General features: G+C 35.8%; 3 protein-coding genes across 7 annotated transcripts in view; 1 reads left to right on the forward strand and 2 right to left on the reverse strand.

The window, feature by feature from the left end:
* LOC115232889 overlaps nucleotides 1–10,319 on the reverse strand; it is a 27,063-nt gene extending 16,744 nt beyond the window's left edge. Inside the window, exons 1-17 of one of the 5 annotated variants that reach the window (XM_029803045.1) lie at nucleotides 10,170–10,319; nucleotides 10,030–10,093; nucleotides 9,657–9,762; nucleotides 9,492–9,590; nucleotides 8,866–9,049; nucleotides 8,359–8,545; nucleotides 8,128–8,216; nucleotides 7,637–7,910; nucleotides 7,127–7,208; nucleotides 6,893–7,045; nucleotides 6,096–6,291; nucleotides 5,840–6,018; nucleotides 4,485–4,848; nucleotides 3,837–4,171; nucleotides 3,449–3,763; nucleotides 3,096–3,221; nucleotides 2,304–3,027 (exon numbers count right to left, since the gene is read on the reverse strand). In XM_029803045.1, coding sequence (XP_029658905.1) covers nucleotides 2,884–3,027; nucleotides 3,096–3,221; nucleotides 3,449–3,763; nucleotides 3,837–4,171; nucleotides 4,485–4,848; nucleotides 5,840–6,018; nucleotides 6,096–6,291; nucleotides 6,893–7,045; nucleotides 7,127–7,208; nucleotides 7,637–7,910; nucleotides 8,128–8,216; nucleotides 8,359–8,545; nucleotides 8,866–9,049; nucleotides 9,492–9,590; nucleotides 9,657–9,762; nucleotides 10,030–10,093; nucleotides 10,170–10,272 — 3,000 coding nt within the window. In that variant the 5' untranslated portion in view covers nucleotides 10,273–10,319 and the 3' untranslated portion in view covers nucleotides 2,304–2,883. Of the gene's footprint in view, nucleotides 1–2,301; nucleotides 3,222–3,448; nucleotides 3,764–3,836; nucleotides 4,172–4,484; nucleotides 4,849–5,839; nucleotides 6,019–6,095; nucleotides 6,292–6,892; nucleotides 7,046–7,126; nucleotides 7,209–7,636; nucleotides 7,911–8,127; nucleotides 8,217–8,358; nucleotides 8,546–8,865; nucleotides 9,050–9,491; nucleotides 9,763–10,029; nucleotides 10,094–10,169 lie in introns of those variants that run through there. The other 4 variants (XR_003883673.1, XM_029803043.1, XM_029803042.1 and 1 more) reach the window with 4 other exon arrangements.
* Nucleotides 10,320–10,760: 441 nt separating this feature from the next.
* LOC115232899 (zinc finger protein 26-like) lies at nucleotides 10,761–14,296 on the forward strand. Its single transcript, XM_029803057.1, has 10 exons — nucleotides 10,761–10,802; nucleotides 10,849–11,032; nucleotides 11,353–11,539; nucleotides 11,682–11,770; nucleotides 11,988–12,261; nucleotides 12,690–12,771; nucleotides 12,853–13,005; nucleotides 13,607–13,802; nucleotides 13,880–14,058; nucleotides 14,234–14,296. The coding sequence occupies exons 1-10, from the start codon at nucleotides 10,761–10,763 to the stop codon at nucleotides 14,294–14,296; spliced, it is 1,449 nt and encodes a 482-aa protein (XP_029658917.1).
* Nucleotides 14,297–15,260: 964 nt separating this feature from the next.
* Nucleotides 15,261–25,732, reverse strand: part of LOC115232907 (zinc finger and SCAN domain-containing protein 31-like) — a 64,367-nt gene continuing 53,895 nt past the window's right edge. The window contains exons 3-17 of the mRNA XM_029803077.1: nucleotides 22,477–22,818; nucleotides 22,284–22,406; nucleotides 20,994–22,170; nucleotides 19,689–19,752; nucleotides 19,316–19,421; nucleotides 19,151–19,249; nucleotides 18,525–18,708; nucleotides 18,018–18,204; nucleotides 17,787–17,875; nucleotides 17,296–17,569; nucleotides 16,786–16,867; nucleotides 16,552–16,704; nucleotides 15,755–15,950; nucleotides 15,499–15,677; nucleotides 15,261–15,323 (exon numbers count right to left, since the gene is read on the reverse strand). Of these exons, the coding sequence (XP_029658937.1) occupies nucleotides 15,261–15,323; nucleotides 15,499–15,677; nucleotides 15,755–15,950; nucleotides 16,552–16,704; nucleotides 16,786–16,867; nucleotides 17,296–17,569; nucleotides 17,787–17,875; nucleotides 18,018–18,204; nucleotides 18,525–18,708; nucleotides 19,151–19,249; nucleotides 19,316–19,421; nucleotides 19,689–19,752; nucleotides 20,994–21,027 (1,710 nt within the window). The 5' untranslated portion in view covers nucleotides 21,028–22,170; nucleotides 22,284–22,406; nucleotides 22,477–22,818. The remainder of the gene's footprint in view (nucleotides 15,324–15,498; nucleotides 15,678–15,754; nucleotides 15,951–16,551; nucleotides 16,705–16,785; nucleotides 16,868–17,295; nucleotides 17,570–17,786; nucleotides 17,876–18,017; nucleotides 18,205–18,524; nucleotides 18,709–19,150; nucleotides 19,250–19,315; nucleotides 19,422–19,688; nucleotides 19,753–20,993; nucleotides 22,171–22,283; nucleotides 22,407–22,476; nucleotides 22,819–25,732) is intronic.

Consider the following 25,732-nt stretch of genomic DNA (forward strand, 5'->3'; position numbering starts at 1 on the left):
CAGGAATACTTTCTGCCGCAATTACGTTGTAAAGCAAATAAAATGCTCATTCCCGGTCGTTCTCATCATTCGGCTCTTTATGAAAATGCGATTAGCTCTCGCCGAGCCAAATTCAATTGCTTTCGCTGATCTTTCTTACTCGATAAATATTCGTGAATGAATTTATCGAAAATACACTAACACCTGATTAATTCTTATACTTTTTTTGGATAATAAAATTTTATCAAAAGAGAACAGAATGTCTATTCAAATCTTGTAAAAAAAGATCCCTGATTTTCCAAATATTTTTGTTCAAAACTCCAAGTAAACAGAATATTTTCAAGATTTTTTTATACAACTTTCTAAAATAAATTTTTTAATTGTATATGTTTTCTAATTTTTTTTTTTCAATTATACGAAGAAAAACCACAGAGCCTCTTAAGTTTCAAATGCTGGATTTGCAAATATATTGAAAAAAACTGAATAGCTTTAGATAGCGTAAGATAAACATTATTCACTTGCATAACATTTTCATTTTTTCATCACTAAAGATTACAAAATATATATTAATTTTTCCAGGTATAAAAACAATCCCTGAGAATTCCAGATTTTCCACATTTTTCCAGAAATAGACACACTGAAGAAAATTAAATGAGGAATCCTTAATAAGAGCTACAAAGTTATGCCGATCCGACGACGAAAATTTCTCAGCATCATAGGAAACATCGGTTAAGGTTAAGAGCAGTTCTAAACATCCTAGCTGGCTTTTCAGGATTTCGAATTCTTCGTCTTTTGTAAATGCCGTAGACCTACGAGTCGTCGTTAACGCCATTGTTCTCACGGTACTTCCGGCGCGCTAAGAACGTCTCGACGCCTTCGAGTTAAGTAGATGTTTCTCGGGACGTCGGGTGCATTTTTAAATAATTCGATGCAAAGCAGCCGAGAAAAGGCGCGAATTTCCCCCGAGGGGCCCCCCGAGAAGCAGAGAGAAGAGGAGGGAGGACAGGGCACGGCAGGGAGAAAGAACGAATGGAATTTCCGTGGGATTCGCTCGTCCTCGCGGCAGACGTGGCTGGAAAACGCGAGCGATTCGAAGCGACTTTTACAACTTAATTTTTGCGTATTTGCCAGCTGCGAAGACGACGACGACGGGCTGCTGCTGGCTTTGCGGAAGAAAAGTAAATTTTCCGACACGTTTGCTCGCGCACATGCGTTGGGTTCGTAAGCTACAGCTTACCGCTGCCGGATTTAAGTCGGAGAATTTTATTAATTTATTACTCGTCCCAATATTTTTCTCTCATTTTTATTATAAATCAAAATGAAACTCGAGTTAAACAGTTATTATATTAAATTTTTGTTATATGTTTAACAAAGATATCTAAGAAATTGAAAACGCGATTGATAGTAATATTCCATAAAATCTTCGAGGCAAAAATGATTTTAAAAAATAATCAAAGAATTCGCTTGAAAAAGAAAAAGCGCCGAGTATTCTGTATCGGAAATTTCTACGTTACTTTATCAATAAGGCAAGCGTTGCTCTTTTCTGTTATAATTTATTAGGTTTATTTGGATCTTGTGCTTTCCAGAATATATATTACAAGTCTTTCCCGCACGTTATCTAAATGTAGAGAGGCTTCTACAGGCTGACTACCAAGTAGTGAAGATAAATGCTAAGTCAGACTATAAGATATCACTCGATAGATGTACCATGACTTACCAATATCGATATCACTGTCTTTGGATTTGAATACTTACCGAAATATAGCGATACAAGGTATAACATAAAAAGAGAAAAAAAAATTAATTAGATTAAAAAAAAATATTCCAGCACATTTTTAGATATCACAGTAAAAGATTAAAATTATATACGATATAAATATATAAATATATTTTTTAAGCCACAAGAGTTCAAGAAGAATATCAAAAAATTATGATCCGTATTTCACATTATTTCTAAATTCCACAATTTGCGAATCGTGAGGGCAGATTGCTTGTACAGGTTACTATATAAGACAGTGCGGTTCTCCGAATGGGAGCTGACTATCAAGTAGCAAGGATGGATGCCAGGGCAGACGGTATTAACCATTCCACCTATTGGTATTGGCACGCGGAGAAAATATTGCCGAGTCGAGAATTCGCGAATAAATCTAAATAACCTTCGTATCGGAATACCGCAGTCTTTCGTATCTCTATCCCACGTATCTGTTAAAAACAGTAATACTGGGATGATTTTTCTTCCTTATCTAACGAACATATATATTGCTGTTTAATAAAATGATTAAACCAGAAAGAAATTCATATTTATATATTTTATTCTTCAACAAATCTGGATATAATGCAAATCTGGATATAAAATACTCCGATTGGATTTTTATACAATCGTATAGAGAAAATAGTGCAATATGGCATAATTCGGATTAATAAGACAAATAAATATTTGAAATTGAATACTTCGAAATTTACAAGCACATTCCAAAAAACATATATTCACAATATATTGCGATAGGTATATATTATCCTTTTTTTTCTGAAATCACTCTCCAAAATCTGTTGCAAATTGATTGCATATTTTCAAAAATTTAGCGAATCCAATTTCCACATGGTATTACTTATTATTTAACAGCAAAATATTTTGCAAATAGAGATACATAAATATAAATACAATCTACTTGGTATTTAAATCAGTGCAATCTTTTGTAAGCAAAAAATTATAAAAATACCAATATGCACCTTTCTTCTCGATGCGTAATTTAATTATCTTTATCGCATATTACCTGTGCTCTTTGTATGCACCGAAGAGAATCCGAAGCAACGCACGAACACCTTCAGAAGAGAATCGCAGACAAAGAACAAGTAAGCCCAGAAGTAAAAGACCATTTCTGCAGAGGCCTTCGTCGCGCATCGTCAATCCAGGTCCAACATTTCTTCGGGCGCGAAACTATCCCCGCGATCATCTTTCTGACTCCTATCGAGATGACCTTCAGGCGACAGGTTCTTGCCACCGAAGCGATTGCCGAAATTCAGAAAATCCGAGCAGGGGCTGCCGGCCTGCGCAGGTTCGGAGAAAGGTTTTCTTTTTCGTCGCTTTTACCGTAATTACTCTCAAAGGTTTTTACTTGGAGCAAGAAGCTATCCGCAACGTCGCTCTCCATCGACGGCTGCCGGTGCAATCGTCTCGGTGACATGGTCGTACACTGCTGTAAGGCGTTGTCACAGAGATCCATTGCATTGTTGCTCGTTTCCTGCGCCAAGTACCAAGACGCGTTAAACTCTTATTTAATATTTTTCAAGAAATTTACTGTCCATTAATACTATCCATTAATTGCTTGTGATTGTAAATTTTAATCGACAAATATATTCAATATTATATCTCATAGCTGAATAATAAGAAAAGACAAAAGAGAAAAGTTAAGAATATTAATTGAACTATATAATTAAAATGCAACTATATACATGTGATTATACTTACGAATTTAGAATTGTCATCGACAACTTTGACAATATCACCTTCCTCGGTCGTAGTAATAATGCCGGTGCCGAGCTTTTTACCGAGTATCTTCACTTCTTTTCTGCACCCTTCGAACGCATCGATAGTATTAGATATGCAACCACTCGTTTGCATGGTAGTGTTCTTAAGGAATTGCTCAAAAGGACCGAGAAGTCTATTATCTTGATAATGTGGGGCGACCAATTCGTGACTATGATTCTTCGGCCCCAAGATCTTCACTTCGTTCAGACCGGGGAACATCTTGGGAGGCGGCAAACAAAACTTGTCACTGAAAGGCTATAAAATTCGTCACGTGACAAAAATTATTATCAACCAATTGCTTAAGCATGATTTTTAGGCAACCTTGTACCTTAATGCATTGATTTCCGGAGTCGAGCATCTTTATGTCCGATTGACCGAATGATATTAAGCCGGTATCACAGTCGTCGTCGAAGACCGAGGGCAATCTCATCTTTGAGTCGTACTCCAAATGATGATCTGTCACGGGGGAGACGCCGAGAATATTTAGATCGTCCGCGAAGCTTTGACTGCTCTTCAGATATGGGAATGTCTCGTTCAACAACGACAATGGCGGATGGTTCTTCATTAATAGAGACGATAATGAGGATTGAGAGCTAGTAGATAGGTTCGAAGAATGACCCAAGATGCTCGTTAGGTCCTGCTGACTCGACGGTACGACCATGGCTGAAATCGGCAATCATTGCCAAAAATTAAACATACATCACTGTTCTTAAACCGAATCTTTTAACATTATAGTAACTTGAGTTATTTATACATAAAGTTATATATTTTTTTTACATTAATTCTAAAAATAGTGGATTTTTAAATTACGAATTGTTTAAATTATTAACAATCTTATATATTGCTTATAATTTATTTAAAAAAATAGCTACTAAAATTTATATGTATTAATTTATATCTTGCGATATATAAATACGTGATAGATATATCCTAAAGAATTTTTATAAATTGAGACGTGTGTCAAGAATTCACCTACCATCGTCGTGCCCGACCAGGGCGCTATCGCCGTCAATAGCCAACGATTTTGGACCCAGCAGGAGATCATCGATTTTGGTCTGAGAGAGGAATGTTATACCATCCGCGAAACGATCGTCGAGGCTTTTACCCTCGAGAATCCTAATGTCTTTGTCCTCGAGAATCTCGATACCGTCCATTGACATACTGCTGGATTTCTGGCCGGATTCCAGCACCATGATCTGATTATCGTTGTCGCCGATGATGACGTCACCGTTATTGCGTATATTCACAAGATTGATGGCATCCGCCTGTTCGCTGTCAAGAATCGTTACGTCGTGGGAATTCTGCGCCATTAAGTCGCGGGCCTCGCTGCTCGTCATAACCTGCAGCCATAACGCGCACAAACGATAGGAGTATTGAACTGCTTAAAGCTTCGTCGTGAAATAATTTATTACAATAATATAAACTATGAGACATACGCACACAGATTTGTTTTTATCACATTTTGAAATTTTAATAACTTTTATAGAGTTACTAAAAAATAATAATATTACTTTAGAAAATAAAGTGATAGTATTTTAATCAAGAAAGATACTTATACATGATTTTAAGTAAATTAAATCCTTCATAAAAAATTCTCAAAAGTAACTTCAGAGAAAGATACATTTTACTTAAAATCATATACAAGTATCTTTCTTGATTAAAATACTATCACTTTATATATATATGACTCTTGGAGTATATTCGGATTTCATTAATAGATATTAAGTTTAATCAAATTCTTGAAGCTAATTGGAAGAAAAGCGCCAAAAATAATTTCTAACACGAAAGCCATTTCTATAAAAACGTTATACGACACGTTTCGCAAGCGCGACAGCACTGCACAGTTCTCTAAATAGAGAAATCTATGTAAAGGAACGGAGGCGCCTGACGTGAATACTCAGAATGTGTCGCACATACTGTAGGTCGAAAAGACGTCGACACTATAATGCCAGTTTTGCGTGGAAAAGTATGTCGCCTTTTCAGAGATAAAGATGTCGAAGAACGACATTTTATATCATGGAATTTATGTTTTCTTACATTAAATTCCCGCAATATCAACAATCATTGTCTTCTCGGTTTTACCAAGTTATATTCTAGCCAGTGTCGGATTTGAAATACATTTTTACCAAAATATATAATCTTATAACTCTTAAAAGCTGTGCAAAAATACATCATAGAGATAATTAGATTATAGATTGTGGAGGAAAAAGAATTTTTTTTCGAGCTTCACAAGGAAAATCATCCTGTTCACCAAATGCGACTATTATCAGACACGCTATGCAAGCACTAACATAGTTTCATACGTAAATGCGCTAATCGTTTCTATATTACTTCGTAACGACCGTCCTCCGTAGCGCGAACGAATTGTATTCCACCTTGCGCAGCCAGCTCCAGCAACTCGTTACACTCGTCCATTGACGGAGTTGAATTCGCACTGTTTTGACGGACCGCTTCGTCGGGATGAAGCTCAGAGAGAGAGAATTGCGAGTCTAACGCTGTCACTAGATCATCTGGCAACAATACGAAGATAAAGAGAAACGCTTCGACGAAAACATTTAGTTTTATAGAATTGACAAGAAGAGCTTACCTTGCTCCTGTTCTGCTCCGGGAGGCTCGATGACGAAGCTGGATTTGCCATCAGTTTCGATATTCTGTATCACTGTGGCAACTACCGGTACTTTTACCTGAACAGCCTTGTTGCCATCAGCGTCTGAAGACTCGGTAGGATTTGAAGTTATCTTCCCCGCCATTCGCAAATCTTCGGCAGTCGCAGGTGTAAGTATCTATACATAAACAATACGTAATTATTAAGCAATATCTCTAATTCTCTCAAATAATTAAATGTTATTAAATATTAATATTAATTAATATGCTTTGAAATTATTATTGATTCAGATTCTGTTGCAATCGAGCATGTTTATAAAAGCTGTCGGAATTACTGACAGCAAGATAAACGAAACAAATACATCCGTAAAACATCGAATTTCTCTGCTTACTGTATAATATTGGATATATAACTTTTAATAAACTTCTCTTGCGAAGTCAACTAAAAGTCGAGATTTTCATCAATGTATTAGTATATAAAAATAATAACTACTCTAACGAGAGAGTAATAAAAACTTTTAAATTAACGTTATTATAACTTTTCAAAATTTTTATATTTTACGATTATACATGTAAATTTATTAAATTTATTTATATCTAATTAAAAAAATTTTATATTTTACTTGTGATTTTAAATTACTTAATTTTCATATTTTAGCTATATATTTTTTGCTAAAAATAATGGTAAGAATATAAAATATAGATAAAATTATAGGACAATTAAAAGATAAGCTAATTATATATGTCAGAATAATAATGTCCATAAATGTACATACTTACGTGCTTATTACTTGCAGTGGGTAAAACTTTAACAAGTACCGGTATACCCTTAATGGGTCTATAAAGAGCAAAGGGAGTCTGGCCTTGGAGTAATGCAATCTCCATCGCTTTTGTTTCGATTTTGTCTATCACAATGCTGTCTATTAAGTCCGACTATCATAAAACAGGATTCCAAAACTAATTATACAATCCATAATACTCTCATTATATTTATCAAATCAAATATATACTAACTGAGCCAAAATAATCCTTCTCTTTGCTTTCGCTCGTTTGATTTCGATCGCCATTGAACAATTGTATGATCCTAACGTTCTTGCTGAAAATGCATAATTACATATCGCGCGTTGAAATATCTATAATTAAATAAACTCTGTATTGTGTAAAATAATAATCGGATATATATAAGCGCTTCGATTGTCTCTCTAGCCTGTGTGAGAAATAAATTAATAAAAAGAAAAATCAATAGAAAAATTTATCCTATAAAATTATAACTAATTCCTTTTAATTTGTCTATTTTTGCAGGATTTTCTCTCTTATCCAATATGAAAATATCAACGATAATCTATAGGAATTGATATTTTTAATTAAATAAGAAATCTTATTCCTTATTCCTCTCGTGTTCTGCAAATATTTATATAAAGTAACTGACGAATTTCAACGATTTTTCAGATTGTTTGAACATTTATTGCACCATTGGTTACGCATTATACATCGCGGCTAAAATCATGCGGTCTCTTTACATACCTTTTTGCGGTACTGGGTTCGTTCACGGCAGATTGCGCGTTGCTCGTGCTTCGATACTTTATACCGTGCTTGTACTCCTCGTGCGATCGTAAGGCGAATCTACGCGGAAACTCCTTTCCGCAGACTCCGCATGAATATTGCATCTTGTCGGCGTGTGCGTGCGCTTTCACCTTATGACAGACCAAATTTGACATCTGATTGAAGCCTTTGCCGCAGAGCTCGCATTTGTATGGCCGCTCGTTCGTATGCGTGAATACGTGATTACGCAGATTGCCTGAAAAGACTAATGTTAATTGCCGGATTTTTCAAGTTGACAGATGAACGCGTTTCAATTTCCGCAATAAAACATAATGGAATGATGAGATACGTATTAATAAATCTAGCGGAAAAAATAGAATAGTGTAGATTTTACAGAATTATAAATTTTTTCAGAAGGAATTTAGATCTGCTGGAAATGACAAATCATCGCCCTATTAATATGTGTTATATACCCTTTTGATGAAATCCTTTACCACATACGTGACACTTGTGTGGCTTGTGTTCCGAATGCGTTTTTCGATGAGAGATTAACGTAGACACCCTGAAATTCAAATTACTTCAAAATGTCAACTAGCCGATACAATTCGATTTTATAAATATTAAATATTTATTACTTTTATATGCTGTGTAAGGTTTTATGCATCTAAATATGAAATTCAAATCTAAAAATGATAATTTCCGACCTATTAAACGTTTTCTTGCAGAATTCGCATACGTAGGGTCTAGCATCGCTGTGTATAGCCTTGTGCTGACTCAATGTTGACAACTGGCGGAAAGCCTTGCCGCAAGCCTCGCATTTAAAGTTTCTCTCGTCGGTGTGGGTCGGCAAGTGTCTCATCAGGGTGTACTGGTGACGGAACTCTTTTGAACCTGGTTTGAATATTAAACATAAAAGTTTCTTATAACGAAAACAAGCTGACCCCCGATGGCAACATTAAAAAGTAATTACTCGCTATACTGCAAAATCAAATGAAAATTCAAAATGATATTTCTCCCGAAAAAAATATATTAAACTTGACACTTTTATTTCAGTCTCATCCCGAATATATAATTCTTTTCTTTTTATAATTATTAATTAATAATAATTGAAAAAATGGAATATATATATTACTCTCTTCATATAAAAAAATATCATTATTCTATACATTAATTACATTTAAAAAATATTACGTTAGAGAAAATTTACATACAAATGCCGCATTCCCAGATTTTGAGCGTTTTTCCGTCGCGTTTTAGATATTTTACAAAATGCAGTCTGGATCGCGGATCATCCTTATCGATAAGTCGCGTTGTCGTGGACGAAGGTCCTTCAGCAACAGGATGTGAATATACAACTACATTCTCGTCCGGCGTGTTAACGTTCTGCTCGAGAATCTAAAGATCGGAAATTGGGATTTTAATGGAAATATCAGTGAGATACAAAAAACAGAGGATATTTATCAGTCGCGACAAAGAATATCATGATTATGAAATGTAAGATTAAATTGCACACATAAAACTATATTCGTTGTAATTTTGAAGAAAACGCAACGCAAGAATGTCGCGCAAAAATGCAGTTTCCACAGCAATACTTCCACATTTACTCCTATAATTATGCTACATCGCGATGTAGATAGGCAAATCCTTGGTACATAAAACTATAAAAATCGTATGCAAATGAAATTCTTCAAAGTAAGAAGAAAGGGGGTGAACTCTAGATAAGATAAAATATTTCATGTAAACTACTGCTGTAACGATATACACTCGCTCTCGGCAAACAACTTGCCCTGCGCTAATAGTTCGACAAATATTTAAGATACCTCACTTTGGCACTTACTTTGTACCTTAACGCGTCCTTGCCAAGGAGTTTCGTGACGCTGCCGTCGATATTGATCACTTCGGAATCTATGGCTGCATCCAGGTCCATGCAATCATCCTTGAAAGTGATTTTACATGATCGCAAATCGTTCTCATTGATAAAACTTTCGCAGCGATTAATTACTTGGATTAATTGCTGATCGGCTAGGGACCCTAATCCCGACACATCCGATGTATCGCCGCTCCTCGAGTCCGGGCCTGACTCCTCCTTTACGTAAACCTCGTAAACGCTAAGTCGCCGCATTGGAGTTTCACAAATTAAGAGGATTAGTAAGAGAATTGCAACAAAGGCGTAACGCGCACGTAGGATTATAACGAACTTTATAATTAACATTTCTTTTTATGTGCATAAAAATTTATCCAAAAGAAACTGCATGTGTGTGTTAATATTATATCCCTGTTAGATATAAAAAGAACGATATTACATAAAATTTATACAAGAAGAAAATGGTTTGCATTCGTGTTTATGCTGGCTAGAGCGAACATCGTGAGCTCACCTGATAACTTCGTCCGGAATAGGACGAGGAAATTGCACCTGCGGATCATCATACTGAGTTTCCCCTACGAAGTCGAAAAGCAATTGTCGTTTGTGGAAAAATTGTGTGTTGTCTTATCTTAAAATTAATTATATACATACTACGGTACGCGTCCTTTGCCGTAGAGATACCAAGAATTATATATCGTCCCTGACAAACATATTTTATTTTGCAGCAACATAGATTTACTCTCTTCTTGAACATGCATTTATTATTTTACAATCTATGCAGTTTGTTTCTTTTTGATGATGGAATATTCTTTTCTTTAAATTTTCTATTTTTATTATTATTATGGATTCATCAATCAAATTTACGTTTTGATAAGGTAAAAATATTACGAACTTTATCTCAATGCCCATAGGATATTTATTTGCTTGGAAAGAAATATCTGTGCGATATATTATTGTTTGTGAAAGTTGATCGAAAACTTTCCACTGATCTAAACTCCTTGAGGGGGAGGTACCATTGTTTTAGTAACGCAACCGGCTAATCAACGGTTAGCATCTCGCGACGAGATAACACGACACCAAGGATTTGCCTATCTACATCGCGATGTAGCATAATTATAGGAGTAAATGTGGAAGTATTGCTGTGGAAACTGCATTTTTGCGCGACATTCTTGCGTTGCGTTTTCTTCAAAATTACAACGAATATAGTTTTATGTGTGCAATTTAATCTTACATTTCATAATCATGATATTCTTTGTCGCGACTGATAAATATCCTCTGTTTTTTGTATCTCACTGATATTTCCATTAAAATCCCAATTTCCGATCTTTAGATTCTCGAGCAGAACGTTAACACGCCGGACGAGAATGTAGTTGTATATTCACATCCTGTTGCTGAAGGACCTTCGTCCACGACAACGCGACTTATCGATAAGGATGATCCGCGATCCAGACTGCATTTTGTAAAATATCTAAAACGCGACGGAAAAACGCTCAAAATCTGGGAATGCGGCATTTGTATGTAAATTTTCTCTAACGTAATATTTTTTAAATGTAATTAATGTATAGAATAATGATATTTTTTTATATGAAGAGAGTAATATATATATTCCATTTTTTCAATTATTATTAATTAATAATTATAAAAAGAAAAGAATTATATATTCGGGATGAGACTGAAATAAAAGTGTCAAGTTTAATATATTTTTTTCGGGAGAAATATCATTTTGAATTTTCATTTGATTTTGCAGTATAGCGAGTAATTACTTTTTAATGTTGCCATCGGGGGTCAGCTTGTTTTCGTTATAAGAAACTTTTATGTTTAATATTCAAACCAGGTTCAAAAGAGTTCCGTCACCAGTACACCCTGATGAGACACTTGCCGACCCACACCGACGAGAGAAACTTTAAATGCGAGGCTTGCGGCAAGGCTTTCCGCCAGTTGTCAACATTGAGTCAGCACAAGGCTATACACAGCGATGCTAGACCCTACGTATGCGAATTCTGCAAGAAAACGTTTAATAGGTCGGAAATTATCATTTTTAGATTTGAATTTCATATTTAGATGCATAAAACCTTACACAGCATATAAAAGTAATAAATATTTAATATTTATAAAATCGAATTGTATCGGCTAGTTGACATTTTGAAGTAATTTGAATTTCAGGGTGTCTACGTTAATCTCTCATCGAAAAACGCATTCGGAACACAAGCCACACAAGTGTCACGTATGTGGTAAAGGATTTCATCAAAAGGGTATATAACACATATTAATAGGGCGATGATTTGTCATTTCCAGCAGATCTAAATTCCTTCTGAAAAAATTTATAATTCTGTAAAATCTACACTATTCTATTTTTTCCGCTAGATTTATTAATACGTATCTCATCATTCCATTATGTTTTATTGCGGAAATTGAAACGCGTTCATCTGTCAACTTGAAAAATCCGGCAATTAACATTAGTCTTTTCAGGCAATCTGCGTAATCACGTATTCACGCATACGAACGAGCGGCCATACAAATGCGAGCTCTGCGGCAAAGGCTTCAATCAGATGTCAAATTTGGTCTGTCATAAGGTGAAAGCGCACGCACACGCCGACAAGATGCAATATTCATGCGGAGTCTGCGGAAAGGAGTTTCCGCGTAGATTCGCCTTACGATCGCACGAGGAGTACAAGCACGGTATAAAGTATCGAAGCACGAGCAACGCGCAATCTGCCGTGAACGAACCCAGTACCGCAAAAAGGTATGTAAAGAGACCGCATGATTTTAGCCGCGATGTATAATGCGTAACCAATGGTGCAATAAATGTTCAAACAATCTGAAAAATCGTTGAAATTCGTCAGTTACTTTATATAAATATTTGCAGAACACGAGAGGAATAAGGAATAAGATTTCTTATTTAATTAAAAATATCAATTCCTATAGATTATCGTTGATATTTTCATATTGGATAAGAGAGAAAATCCTGCAAAAATAGACAAATTAAAAGGAATTAGTTATAATTTTATAGGATAAATTTTTCTATTGATTTTTCTTTTTATTAATTTATTTCTCACACAGGCTAGAGAGACAATCGAAGCGCTTATATATATCCGATTATTATTTTACACAATACAGAGTTTATTTAATTATAGATATTTCAACGCGCGATATGTAATTATGCATTTTCAGCAAGAACGTTAGGATCATACAATTGTTCAATGGCGATCGAAATCAAACGAGCGAAAGCAAAGAGAAGGATTATTTTGGCTCAGTTAGTATATATTTGATTTGATAAATATAATGAGAGTATTATGGATTGTATAATTAGTTTTGGAATCCTGTTTTATGATAGTCGGACTTAATAGACAGCATTGTGATAGACAAAATCGAAACAAAAGCGATGGAGATTGCATTACTCCAAGGCCAGACTCCCTTTGCTCTTTATAGACCCATTAAGGGTATACCGGTACTTGTTAAAGTTTTACCCACTGCAAGTAATAAGCACGTAAGTATGTACATTTATGGACATTATTATTCTGACATATATAATTAGCTTATCTTTTAATTGTCCTATAATTTTATCTATATTTTATATTCTTACCATTATTTTTAGCAAAAAATATATAGCTAAAATATGAAAATTAAGTAATTTAAAATCACAAGTAAAATATAAAATTTTTTTAATTAGATATAAATAAATTTAATAAATTTACATGTATAATCGTAAAATATAAAAATTTTGAAAAGTTATAATAACGTTAATTTAAAAGTTTTTATTACTCTCTCGTTAGAGTAGTTATTATTTTTATATACTAATACATTGATGAAAATCTCGACTTTTAGTTGACTTCGCAAGAGAAGTTTATTAAAAGTTATATATCCAATATTATACAGTAAGCAGAGAAATTCGATGTTTTACGGATGTATTTGTTTCGTTTATCTTGCTGTCAGTAATTCCGACAGCTTTCATAAACATGCTCGATTGCAACAGAATCTGAATCAATAATAATTTCAAAGCATATTAATTAATATTAATATTTAATAACATTTAATTATTTGAGAGAATTAGAGATATTGCTTAATAATTACGTATTGTTTATGTATAGATACTTACACCTGCGACTGCCGAAGATTTGCGAATGGCGGGGAAGATAACTTCAAATCCTACCGAGTCTTCAGACGCTGATGGCAACAAGGCTGTTCAGGTAAAAGTACCGGTAGTTGCCACAGTGATACAGAATATCGAAACTGATGGCAAATCCAGCTTCGTCATCGAGCCTCCCGGAGCAGAACAGGAGCAAGGTAAGCTCTTCTTGTCAATTCTATAAAACTAAATGTTTTCGTCGAAGCGTTTCTCTTTATCTTCGTATTGTTGCCAGATGATCTAGTGACAGCGTTAGACTCGCAATTCTCTCTCTCTGAGCTTCATCCCGACGAAGCGGTCCGTCAAAACAGTGCGAATTCAACTCCGTCAATGGACGAGTGTAACGAGTTGCTGGAGCTGGCTGCGCAAGGTGGAATACAATTCGTTCGCGCTACGGAGGACGGTCGTTACGAAGTAATATAGAAACGATTAGCGCATTTACGTATGAAACTATGTTAGTGCTTGCATAGCGTGTCTGATAATAGTCGCATTTGGTGAACAGGATGATTTTCCTTGTGAAGCTCGAAAAAAAATTCTTTTTCCTCCACAATCTATAATCTAATTATCTCTATGATGTATTTTTGCACAGCTTTTAAGAGTTATAAGATTATATATTTTGGTAAAAATGTATTTCAAATCCGACACTGGCTAGAATATAACTTGGTAAAACCGAGAAGACAATGATTGTTGATATTGCGGGAATTTAATGTAAGAAAACATAAATTCCATGATATAAAATGTCGTTCTTCGACATCTTTATCTCTGAAAAGGCGACATACTTTTCCACGCAAAACTGGCATTATAGTGTCGACGTCTTTTCGACCTACAGTATGTGCGACACATTCTGAGTATTCACGTCAGGCGCCTCCGTTCCTTTACATAGATTTCTCTATTTAGAGAACTGTGCAGTGCTGTCGCGCTTGCGAAACGTGTCGTATAACGTTTTTATAGAAATGGCTTTCGTGTTAGAAATTATTTTTGGCGCTTTTCTTCCAATTAGCTTCAAGAATTTGATTAAACTTAATATCTATTAATGAAATCCGAATATACTCCAAGAGTCATATATATATAAAGTGATAGTATTTTAATCAAGAAAGATACTTGTATATGATTTTAAGTAAAATGTATCTTTCTCTGAAGTTACATTTTACTTAAAATCATATACAAGTATCTTTCTTGATTAAAATACTATCACTTTATATATATATGACTCTTGGAGTATATTCGGATTTCATTAATAGATATTAAGTTTAATCAAATTCTTGAAGCTAATTGGAAGAAAAGCGCCAAAAATAATTTCTAACACGAAAGCCATTTCTATAAAAACGTTATACGACACGTTTCGCAAGCGCGACAGCACTGCACAGTTCTCTAAATAGAGAAATCTATGTAAAGGAACGGAGGCGCCTGACGTGAATACTCAGAATGTGTCGCACATACTGTAGGTCGAAAAGACGTCGACACTATAATGCCAGTTTTGCGTGGAAAAGTATGTCGCCTTTTCAGAGATAAAGATGTCGAAGAACGACATTTTATATCATGGAATTTATGTTTTCTTACATTAAATTCCCGCAATATCAACAATCATTGTCTTCTCGGTTTTACCAAGTTATATTCTAGCCAGTGTCGGATTTGAAATACATTTTTACCAAAATATATAATCTTATAACTCTTAAAAGCTGTGCAAAAATACATCATAGAGATAATTAGATTATAGATTGTGGAGGAAAAAGAATTTTTTTTCGAGCTTCACAAGGAAAATCATCCTGTTCACCAAATGCGACTATTATCAGACACGCTATGCAAGCACTAACATAGTTTCATACGTAAATGCGCTAATCGTTTCTATATTACTTCGTAACGACCGTCCTCCGTAGCGCGAACGAATTGTATTCCACCTTGCGCAGCCAGCTCCAGCAACTCGTTACACTCGTCCATTGACGGAGTTGAATTCGCACTGTTTTGACGGACCGCTTCGTCGGGATGAAGCTCAGAGAGAGAGAATTGCGAGTCTAACGCTGTCACTAGATCATCTGGCAACAATACGAAGATAAAGAGAAACGCTTCGACGAAAACATTTAGTTTTATAGAATTGACAAGAAGAGCTTACCTTGCTCCTGTTCTGCTCCGGGAGGCTCGATGACGAAGCTGGATTTGCCATCAGTTTCGATATTCTGTATCACTGTGGCAACTACCGGTACTTTTACCTGAACAGCCTTGTTGCCATCAGCGTCTGAAGACTCGGTAGGATTTGAAGTTATCTTCCCCGCCATTCGCAAATCTTCGGCAGTCGCAGGTGTAAGTATCTATACATAAACAATACGTAATTATTAAGCAATATCTCTAATTCTCTCAAATAATTAAATGTTATTAAATATTAATATTAATTAATATGCTTTGAAATTATTATTGATTCAGATTCTGTTGCAATCGAGCATGTTTATGAAAGCTGTCGGAATTACTGACAGCAAGATAAACGAAACAAATACATCCGTAAAACATCGAATTTCTCTGCTTACTGTATAATATTGGATATATAACTTTTAATAAACTTCTCTTGCGAAGTCAACTAAAAGTCGAGATTTTCATCAATGTATTAGTATATAAAAATAATAACTACTCTAACGAGAGAGTAATAAAAACTTTTAAATTAACGTTATTATAACTTTTCAAAATTTTTATATTTTACGATTATACATGTAAATTTATTAAATTTATTTATATCTAATTAAAAAAATTTTATATTTTACTTGTGATTTTAAATTACTTAATTTTCATATTTTAGCTATATATTTTTTGCTAAAAATAATGGTAAGAATATAAAATATAGATAAAATTATAGGACAATTAAAAGATAAGTTAATTATATATGTCAGAATAATAATGTCCATAAATGTACATACTTACGTGCTTATTACTTGCAGTGGGTAAAACTTTAACAAGTACCGGTATACCCTTAATGGGTCTATAAAGAGCAAAGGGAGTCTGGCCTTGGAGTAATGCAATCTCCATCGCTTTTGTTTCGATTTTGTCTATCACAATGCTGTCTATTAAGTCCGACTATCATAAAACAGGATTCCAAAACTAATTATACAATCCATAATACTCTCATTATATTTATCAAATCAAATATATACTAACTGAGCCAAAATAATCCTTCTCTTTGCTTTCGCTCGTTTGATTTCGATCGCCATTGAACAATTGTATGATCCTAACGTTCTTGCTGAAAATGCATAATTACATATCGCGCGTTGAAATATCTATAATTAAATAAACTCTGTATTGTGTAAAATAATAATCGGATATATATAAGCGCTTCGATTGTCTCTCTAGCCTGTGTGAGAAATAAATTAATAAAAAGAAAAATCAATAGAAAAATTTATCCTATAAAATTATAACTAATTCCTTTTAATTTGTCTATTTTTGCAGGATTTTCTCTCTTATCCAATATGAAAATATCAACGATAATCTATAGGAATTGATATTTTTAATTAAATAAGAAATCTTATTCCTTATTCCTCTCGTGTTCTGCAAATATTTATATAAAGTAACTGACGAATTTCAACGATTTTTCAGATTGTTTGAACATTTATTGCACCATTGGTTACGCATTATACATCGCGGCTAAAATCATGCGGTCTCTTTACATACCTTTTTGCGGTACTGGGTTCGTTCACGGCAGATTGCGCGTTGCTCGTGCTTCGATACTTTATACCGTGCTTGTACTCCTCGTGCGATCGTAAGGCGAATCTACGCGGAAACTCCTTTCCGCAGACTCCGCATGAATATTGCATCTTGTCGGCGTGTGCGTGCGCTTTCACCTTATGACAGACCAAATTTGACATCTGATTGAAGCCTTTGCCGCAGAGCTCGCATTTGTATGGCCGCTCGTTCGTATGCGTGAATACGTGATTACGCAGATTGCCTGAAAAGACTAATGTTAATTGCCGGATTTTTCAAGTTGACAGATGAACGCGTTTCAATTTCCGCAATAAAACATAATGGAATGATGAGATACGTATTAATAAATCTAGCGGAAAAAATAGAATAGTGTAGATTTTACAGAATTATAAATTTTTTCAGAAGGAATTTAGATCTGCTGGAAATGACAAATCATCGCCCTATTAATATGTGTTATATACCCTTTTGATGAAATCCTTTACCACATACGTGACACTTGTGTGGCTTGTGTTCCGAATGCGTTTTTCGATGAGAGATTAACGTAGACACCCTGAAATTCAAATTACTTCAAAATGTCAACTAGCCGATACAATTCGATTTTATAAATATTAAATATTTATTACTTTTATATGCTGTGTAAGGTTTTATGCATCTAAATATGAAATTCAAATCTAAAAATGATAATTTCCGACCTATTAAACGTTTTCTTGCAGAATTCGCATACGTAGGGTCTAGCATCGCTGTGTATAGCCTTGTGCTGACTCAATGTTGACAACTGGCGGAAAGCCTTGCCGCAAGCCTCGCATTTAAAGTTTCTCTCGTCGGTGTGGGTCGGCAAGTGTCTCATCAGGGTGTACTGGTGACGGAACTCTTTTGAACCTGGTTTGAATATTAAACATAAAAGTTTCTTATAACGAAAACAAGCTGACCCCCGATGGCAACATTAAAAAGTAATTACTCGCTATACTGCAAAATCAAATGAAAATTCAAAATGATATTTCTCCCGAAAAAAATATATTAAACTTGACACTTTTATTTCAGTCTCATCCCGAATATATAATTCTTTTCTTTTTATAATTATTAATTAATAATAATTGAAAAAATGGAATATATATATTACTCTCTTCATATAAAAAAATATCATTATTCTATACATTAATTACATTTAAAAAATATTACGTTAGAGAAAATTTACATACAAATGCCGCATTCCCAGATTTTGAGCGTTTTTCCGTCGCGTTTTAGATATTTTACAAAATGCAGTCTGGATCGCGGATCATCCTTATCGATAAGTCGCGTTGTCGTGGACGAAGGTCCTTCAGCAACAGGATGTGAATATACAACTACATTCTCGTCCGGCGTGTTAACGTTCTGCTCGAGAATCTAAAGATCGGAAATTGGGATTTTAATGGAAATATCAGTGAGATACAAAAAACAGAGGATATTTATCAGTCGCGACAAAGAATATCATGATTATGAAATGTAAGATTAAATTGCACACATAAAACTATATTCGTTGTAATTTTGAAGAAAACGCAACGCAAGAATGTCGCGCAAAAATGCAGTTTCCACAGCAATACTTCCACATTTACTCCTATAATTATGCTACATCGCGATGTAGATAGGCAAATCCTTGGTACATAAAACTATAAAAATCGTATGCAAATGAAATTCTTCAAAGTAAGAAGAAAGGGGGTGAACTCTAGATAAGATAAAATATTTCATGTAAACTACTGCTGTAACGATATACACTCGCTCTCGGCAAACAACTTGCCCTGCGCTAATAGTTCGACAAATATTTAAGATACCTCACTTTGGCACTTACTTTGTACCTTAACGCGTCCTTGCCAAGGAGTTTCGTGACGCTGCCGTCGATATTGATCACTTCGGAATCTATGGCTGCATCCAGGTCCATGCAATCATCCTTGAAAGTGATTTTACATGATCGCAAATCGTTCTCATTGATAAAACTTTCGCAGCGATTAATTACTTGGATTAATTGCTGATCGGCTAGGGACCCTAATCCCGACACATCCGATGTATCGCCGCTCCTCGAGTCCGGGCCTGACTCCTCCTTTACGTAAACCTCGTAAACGCTAAGTCGCCGCATTGGAGTTTCACAAATTAAGAGGATTAGTAAGAGAATTGCAACAAAGGCGTAACGCGCACGTAGGATTATAACGAACTTTATAATTAACATTTCTTTTTATGTGCATAAAAATTTATCCAAAAGAAACTGCATGTGTGTGTTAATATTATATCCCTGTTAGATATAAAAAGAACGATATTACATAAAATTTATACAAGAAGAAAATGGTTTGCATTCGTGTTTATGCTGGCTAGAGCGAACATCGTGAGCTCACCTGATAACTTCGTCCGGAATAGGACGAGGAAATTGCACCTGCGGATCATCATACTGAGTTTCCCCTACGAAGTCGAAAAGCAATTGTCGTTTGTGGAAAAATTGTGTGTTGTCTTATCTTAAAATTAATTATATACATACTACGGTACGCGTCCTTTGCCGTAGAGATACCAAGAATTATATATCGTCCCTGACAAACATATTTTATTTTGCAGCAACATAGATTTACTCTCTTCTTGAACATGCATTTATTATTTTACAATCTATGCAGTTTGTTTCTTTTTGATGATGGAATATTCTTTTCTTTAAATTTTCTATTTTTATTATTATTATGGATTCATCAATCAAATTTACGTTTTGATAAGGTAAAAATATTACGAACTTTATCTCAATGCCCATAGGATATTTATTTGCTTGGAAAGAAATATCTGTGCGATATATTATTGTTTGTGAAAGTTGATCGAAAACTTTCCACTGATCTAAACTCCTTGAGGGGGAGGTACCATTGTTTTAGTAACGCAACCGGCTAATCAACGGTTAGCATCTCGCGACGAGATAACACGAGCGTAGCGTTGCGTAATTTCGATTTACGCATCGTATCGTTTATGATGATATATATATCGTATCGTTTTATAAAATAATCACAAATATAATATCACAGAGAGAAAGAGAATTATCAAAATATCTAGAGATCTATTTAAATATTTATAGTTAATTAATGTAATAGCTCTAATAATATAATCCTAAAATTTTCTTAATCAAATGTATAATCTATTTATTAATTGTATATCTTAATTTATATATTACTGTTATATATTTTTTTTCTATTTCGGAGTAATTTACTTTAACATGAAAGATGTATGTATGTATATACATATATATATATGTATTTTTTTTTCCTCCTAATTATTAAGCATAGCCACGTACGCGAATAAAAAATACTACGGTTACAATGTTAAAAAGCGTACTGTAAAGGTTGATGCTGGTAGCACCGACGACTCCGAAAAGCCAGGAGTCATACTCGCATAATGTACGATGCACAATACATTTACAGAGACAAACGGCGCGTTGATATTTTTATTCACCGGATCTATCTGGTCTACAGATCGAGACGCACGATGACCGATCCTCCCGAGGTGTCACAATGCATCGCGACTCGCTGCTCTCGGATTTCGGCTTTTTTTGTCTCGGCGTTAAATAAACGAAAGCCGCCATTATCAGAGCTCACTTTTCACGGCGCAACGCGTGCGATCGCTCCTGCTCGCGGATCATCATTCGCGGCTCGTCGACGGTAATTTTTACTCACAATTGTAGCCCTGCAGTAAGTTGCCCTGCGACATTCTCTCGCATCGATCTCGTCCTGCGCCCGTTATATAGATCGGATCCTGGCCGGTTCTCGTCCGTCAATGTCATTGGCATTGACCTCGTCCGCCAGATAATTCCAGCAATCGGGCGATTCTGGATGCTACACGAGCGCCGTCTGTCGAGCGATCTAGGGATCCAACGCTCGCAGGAGCGTGTCCTTTTGACCGCAAGCCTCTCCTCACGGGAGAATCTCGTGACTCGCCGATCCTATTCGCTCTTGGTGAACGCGAAGCAGCAGATAAATCGTAGAATTAAATAATTAAATAATTGAATATAGAAATAGAGATAGGTTTATCAAGTATGACAAGGAAATCTGATCACAAGATTTAAATATAGAAATTCTGATAAATAGATGTAAATATTATAATTGGAGCATCTTCAATTATAAAAATAAGAGAATACAAATGTATAATATAATTTTAGAAATTTATAATAAAAAGCGTATTGAAACGCCTCTGAATTTGATTATAAAAATCTGATAGATAGATATGAATGTTCTAAAATTAGAGCATCTTTAATTAAAATATTTAAAAAATGCTAATGTATACAATTTTTTAAATTTATAATAAAAAGCGCATTGAAACGCTCCTGAATAATTAATCCTGAAAATCTATAATAGTTCTTTTTTCAAGTTTCAGATTGCCCAAAGTTCAATTACGTTCATCTCTTTCGCCACAAAGTTAAGCTCCTGTATTTGCGCGTGCAGCATTAATATGCCGAGAAACATCTGGATTCCATTCGATGGACGGCGAACTAACGGAAACCATCTTGAGACTCGGAGACCGGAGAGCTACCCCCCTCCTGTTTTCGAATTCCGGTCAGGTATGTCGGCAGCGGCGCTTTCCACCTACCAACATAGACCCCGCCATACTTGCCCGACTCAATTATGACTTGCTACTTCTTGTTTTAGCCGCTGTTTAAGTTACTTCCCGGGTCTTCCTTCTCCTACTCTGTCTGCCTGCCTGCATCCTTACTCGAATCAGCCGAGTCACCCGTCAGTCTGCTCTCTCGCGGATGCTGAGAAACGCAGTTTTCCTATACATATAGATATAGACATCCTCTTCTGCCGGATAAGACGTTTGAAACGTAACAGTTGAAAACATCCCGAACAATTCTAGCTGTAAAAGAAAATATTTACAAGTTGTAAAACTTTAAGAAAAGAAGATATTCAGTTGCATATTCTTAATTAAAACAAAGCATACTTATTTTAATATTTATTTTAATTGCTTACTACATATTTATGTAAAATATTAGTCCTCGTTAATTTGCTGCGTTTACGGAAAGTTTCCTTGTAAATTGATGGTTGATTAATATGCAACCAGTTTTCATCTTACACGTAAGCGTTTAATATCCACTGCAAAATCGCATTATCTGTTGCTCACAGCTGCTAGTATTTCTATAAATTTATACAAAATCTCTCTCACCTTTTCTCTCTAGTGTGTGTACTCTTTCACAGAAAAAACTAAACTTGCTGTGCATGACGTCATCTAACGTATTATTCAGTGAATGCATAGCGCTTACGATTCCCAGGCAGTGAAAAGAAATGCTCGTAAAGTATGCGCGAGTCGACGTATCCACGCCGATGTTTGCCAGCTACTTGCAAACTGTTGAGGAAGTTGACGACAATTCTCGCTGGATGTTCTTACTGCAAAACTTGGTCTCCTCGACTCCTGTGCTGCATGGGCGGAACAAAGCACGCTTCTCTCTTGATAGCGTTGTGAAGATGCGGGAAGAAGCTCTCCGGTGATGTCAGAAATTATACGTTTCTGAAATACGTATGCAGTAAATTTCGATATACGAGATTTCGACTAAAATTTTCGATCGAAAAGTTTAGATCTCGGGCAAAATTCGATTACATTGTATACGAAATACGTGCAAACACAAATTCGTAAAGTGATTATGGAATTCAATGCAACAATGGCTTTCAACTCGCTTTTCAAACGAACGGTAAAAGCAAATCTAAATCCGATTTCAGCAATAACTTTAAGTTAATTTAACAAGTTTAGGATTTATTTTTTAAGTTTTTTTAAGTTTCTTTAAATTTTTAGGAAAGTGGGTCAAACTATTGTTTCCACGTACATATAAAATCTTTCGTTTTCGAACGGTGTACTCAAAGGAACGTTTTTGCTCTGCTTTAAGCGAACCTTTCGGTTTAAGATTTTTCCTTTGCGCAAAATGTACGTCATATTTCTGAATAAGACAGTATTTTATGCGAAATTATTTTTATACCCTTCGTCCAATATATTCGCGAATTCTGTTTCTCGAGACTTTCGATCAAAATTTCTCGCAGGACGGGAAATTTTTAAATGAAAGCTCATTAGAATGCCGAAAGAATTGTTTTCTCGGGGAACGTTTGATTTACCTCATCAGCGAGTTCTTAACTTCGGTGTGGGGTTTGAATAGCGGTCGGGTGCTCGAACGTAATGCTTTCACAAACTCGACTCGGTGAGTGGCTGTAGAAAGGTGTGAGAATTCGCGCGAGAGAAAGAGAGAGAAAGAGAAAGATAAAGAACGATAGAGAGAGAAAAGGGAAAATGGGATTGCGAGGTGAAAAAGGGGAAGAGCGAGGGAAGCTCACAGCGGCGTAGGGTAGCAATTTGATTTTGCAACCTAGATAAAGAAAGCTTTCTTCCTCGTTATTGGTTACTACGAGTTCCAACCTCCCTCGCTCCTTAAACTTGAAAGAATTTCTCGCTATGCGATAGAATAGTCATGATGATAGCTACATCGGCGTGAACTTCCAACACGATATATACGCACGTGCGGCGTAAATTACAGATGCGGCACCAAGTCGTGTGATCGTGTAGCATAGATATTCAGTGCTATCGAATGTTCATTCGTGAGATATGGATAGCCTTGTGGTATGACCCGTCTGTACAAAGCTAAATCATTGTCAAGGATAAATCTAAGAAATGGAACATCAAAGATACAATAATAATTTTTCTTTCTTTATTTCTATGTCATATTTTATCTCCAGATCTCTCAGTTATAATTTTTATTCACTTAAAAATCTTAATACTTTAGTCAATCTTTGAAAATAATCTTGTTTCTTTTCCTCAAATGTCGCCAAAGTTAAACTCATTCCGAAATAATACGTACAGTTCGAACATATTCAAGATTGTTGAGATAAGAGTTCGCAATCGTTAACATAACGGATATACCAGCCAAGATCGTTCTTGTGCGAAATACGGGGACATGGGAGATCGTTCAGAAGAAAGTCCCCAAACTTCTCCCTTCCGCCGATAGTGCCGATAGAGTCGGCCGACCCAAAAACAAAGCCGTAACTCGATAGAGACGTCATCCTGCCGTCAAGAAACTCAGGGTGACAAGAATAGGGTGACTCACGAGAAGCAGCAGCCTCTACCGCCCCCGATTCTCCCCCTTGCTCTTCTCTTTCCACCTTCTGTCCACCGAACCCTGCGCGCCCCTCACGAAGATCTCGACGACGACAACGACGACGCCCGTCTTCTGGGCGACCACGAACTGTCCAACTGTCCAAGTACCCATTTTCGCGCAGACCGGCGGGACACTTCCATCTCGCTCTACTATCGCGAATAATATCTCTCTGAGATACCGACAGACACGTCTCACCAGCGAGTCCTGACAAATTCGTAACCGCGGACACCTTCCCGCCTTCTCCTGTATCATTCGAATTTACCCTACCAGAACCACACATATCTCGACGAGCGAATCATCCAAAGAATAGGGATCTTCTCGGCTTCGATCGTATTGTGTTCGTCCGTCGTTTCTTACGTAACGATGCGGAAAGATCCTCCCCTTAACGACGTTACTTGGGACTTGGTCCGTGGATTCAATTATGATACGTAGTAATGCTACGAAATGGACGTAGGAAGATCGCGATGCGTCCGAGTCCGATAAAGGGCAAAAAGAAAGATAAGATAAGAAAGATAAGATGCGACAACTTTTCCGCTGGAGAAATAATAATATTGAGGATTAAATAGAGAAAGATGCGATTGATGAATTGCAGCAGAAAACTTTATGTATGCGACTAGATCGAGCGAATGCACAGACTTTTACGCGAGAGCTCTACAAATCGCAGAAAAATTAATTTTCTTAATGGTCGCGCGAGTGCATGTATATGTATGATTTCGTTTTTATTTATTAATTTTCTTAATGGCATAATCTTCAGTTTACATCCGATTGCTATCATTTCTTCCGGGGGATCAATTCCGGCTAGGGCTGGAGCGGGGGACGCGGAGCACATCCCCTTTAACGGGGCCGGCTGTAAAAAATTAATTTTCTTAATGCAACACCATCTGCGAAATGGGGTGAGTGCCGAGATTGCGAAATAATTAGTGTTTCCTTGGTTGGCGCCCGGAACTGAAACCTCCAGGAAAATTCTCTCGGTATTAAGGTTTGACTGTATAAGTTTCATGGCCTATTGCCCGCTGGAATATTATATGTATTATACTGCGCAGAGAAAGAGAAAGAGAAAGAGAGAGAGAGAGAGAGAGAGAGAGTACTTCGCAGGTGCATAACGCGCACTCGTATGTAGAATCGCGATACTTTTATGATAACTGTAATATTTTTATTTAGGGACGCTCAAGAAGGGTCAATTCTAAAATTTGATGTTAATTAAATAATATCCCTCACGCGAATTAACGCACTGCACGCGAAATTTCAATTTTTATTTTTTTCACAATTGTAATATTTTATTTA

The sequence above is a fragment of the Formica exsecta genome, unplaced genomic scaffold (genome assembly GCF_003651465.1).
Source record: "Formica exsecta isolate Colony F162 unplaced genomic scaffold, ASM365146v1 scaffold1505, whole genome shotgun sequence".
Classification (NCBI taxonomy): domain Eukaryota; kingdom Metazoa; phylum Arthropoda; class Insecta; order Hymenoptera; family Formicidae; genus Formica; species Formica exsecta.

Coding starts and splice junctions, on each gene's coding strand:
- LOC115232899 (XM_029803057.1), top strand. CDS start 10,761: ATGATATTCTTTGTCGCGACTGATAAATATCCTCTGTTTTTT. Junction 10,803..10,848: donor ATAAATATCCTCTGTTTTTT/GTATCTCACTGA, acceptor TCCGATCTTTAG/ATTCTCGAGCAGAACGTTAA. Junction 12,772..12,852: donor AGAAGGATTATTTTGGCTCA/GTTAGTATATAT, acceptor GTTTTATGATAG/TCGGACTTAATAGACAGCAT.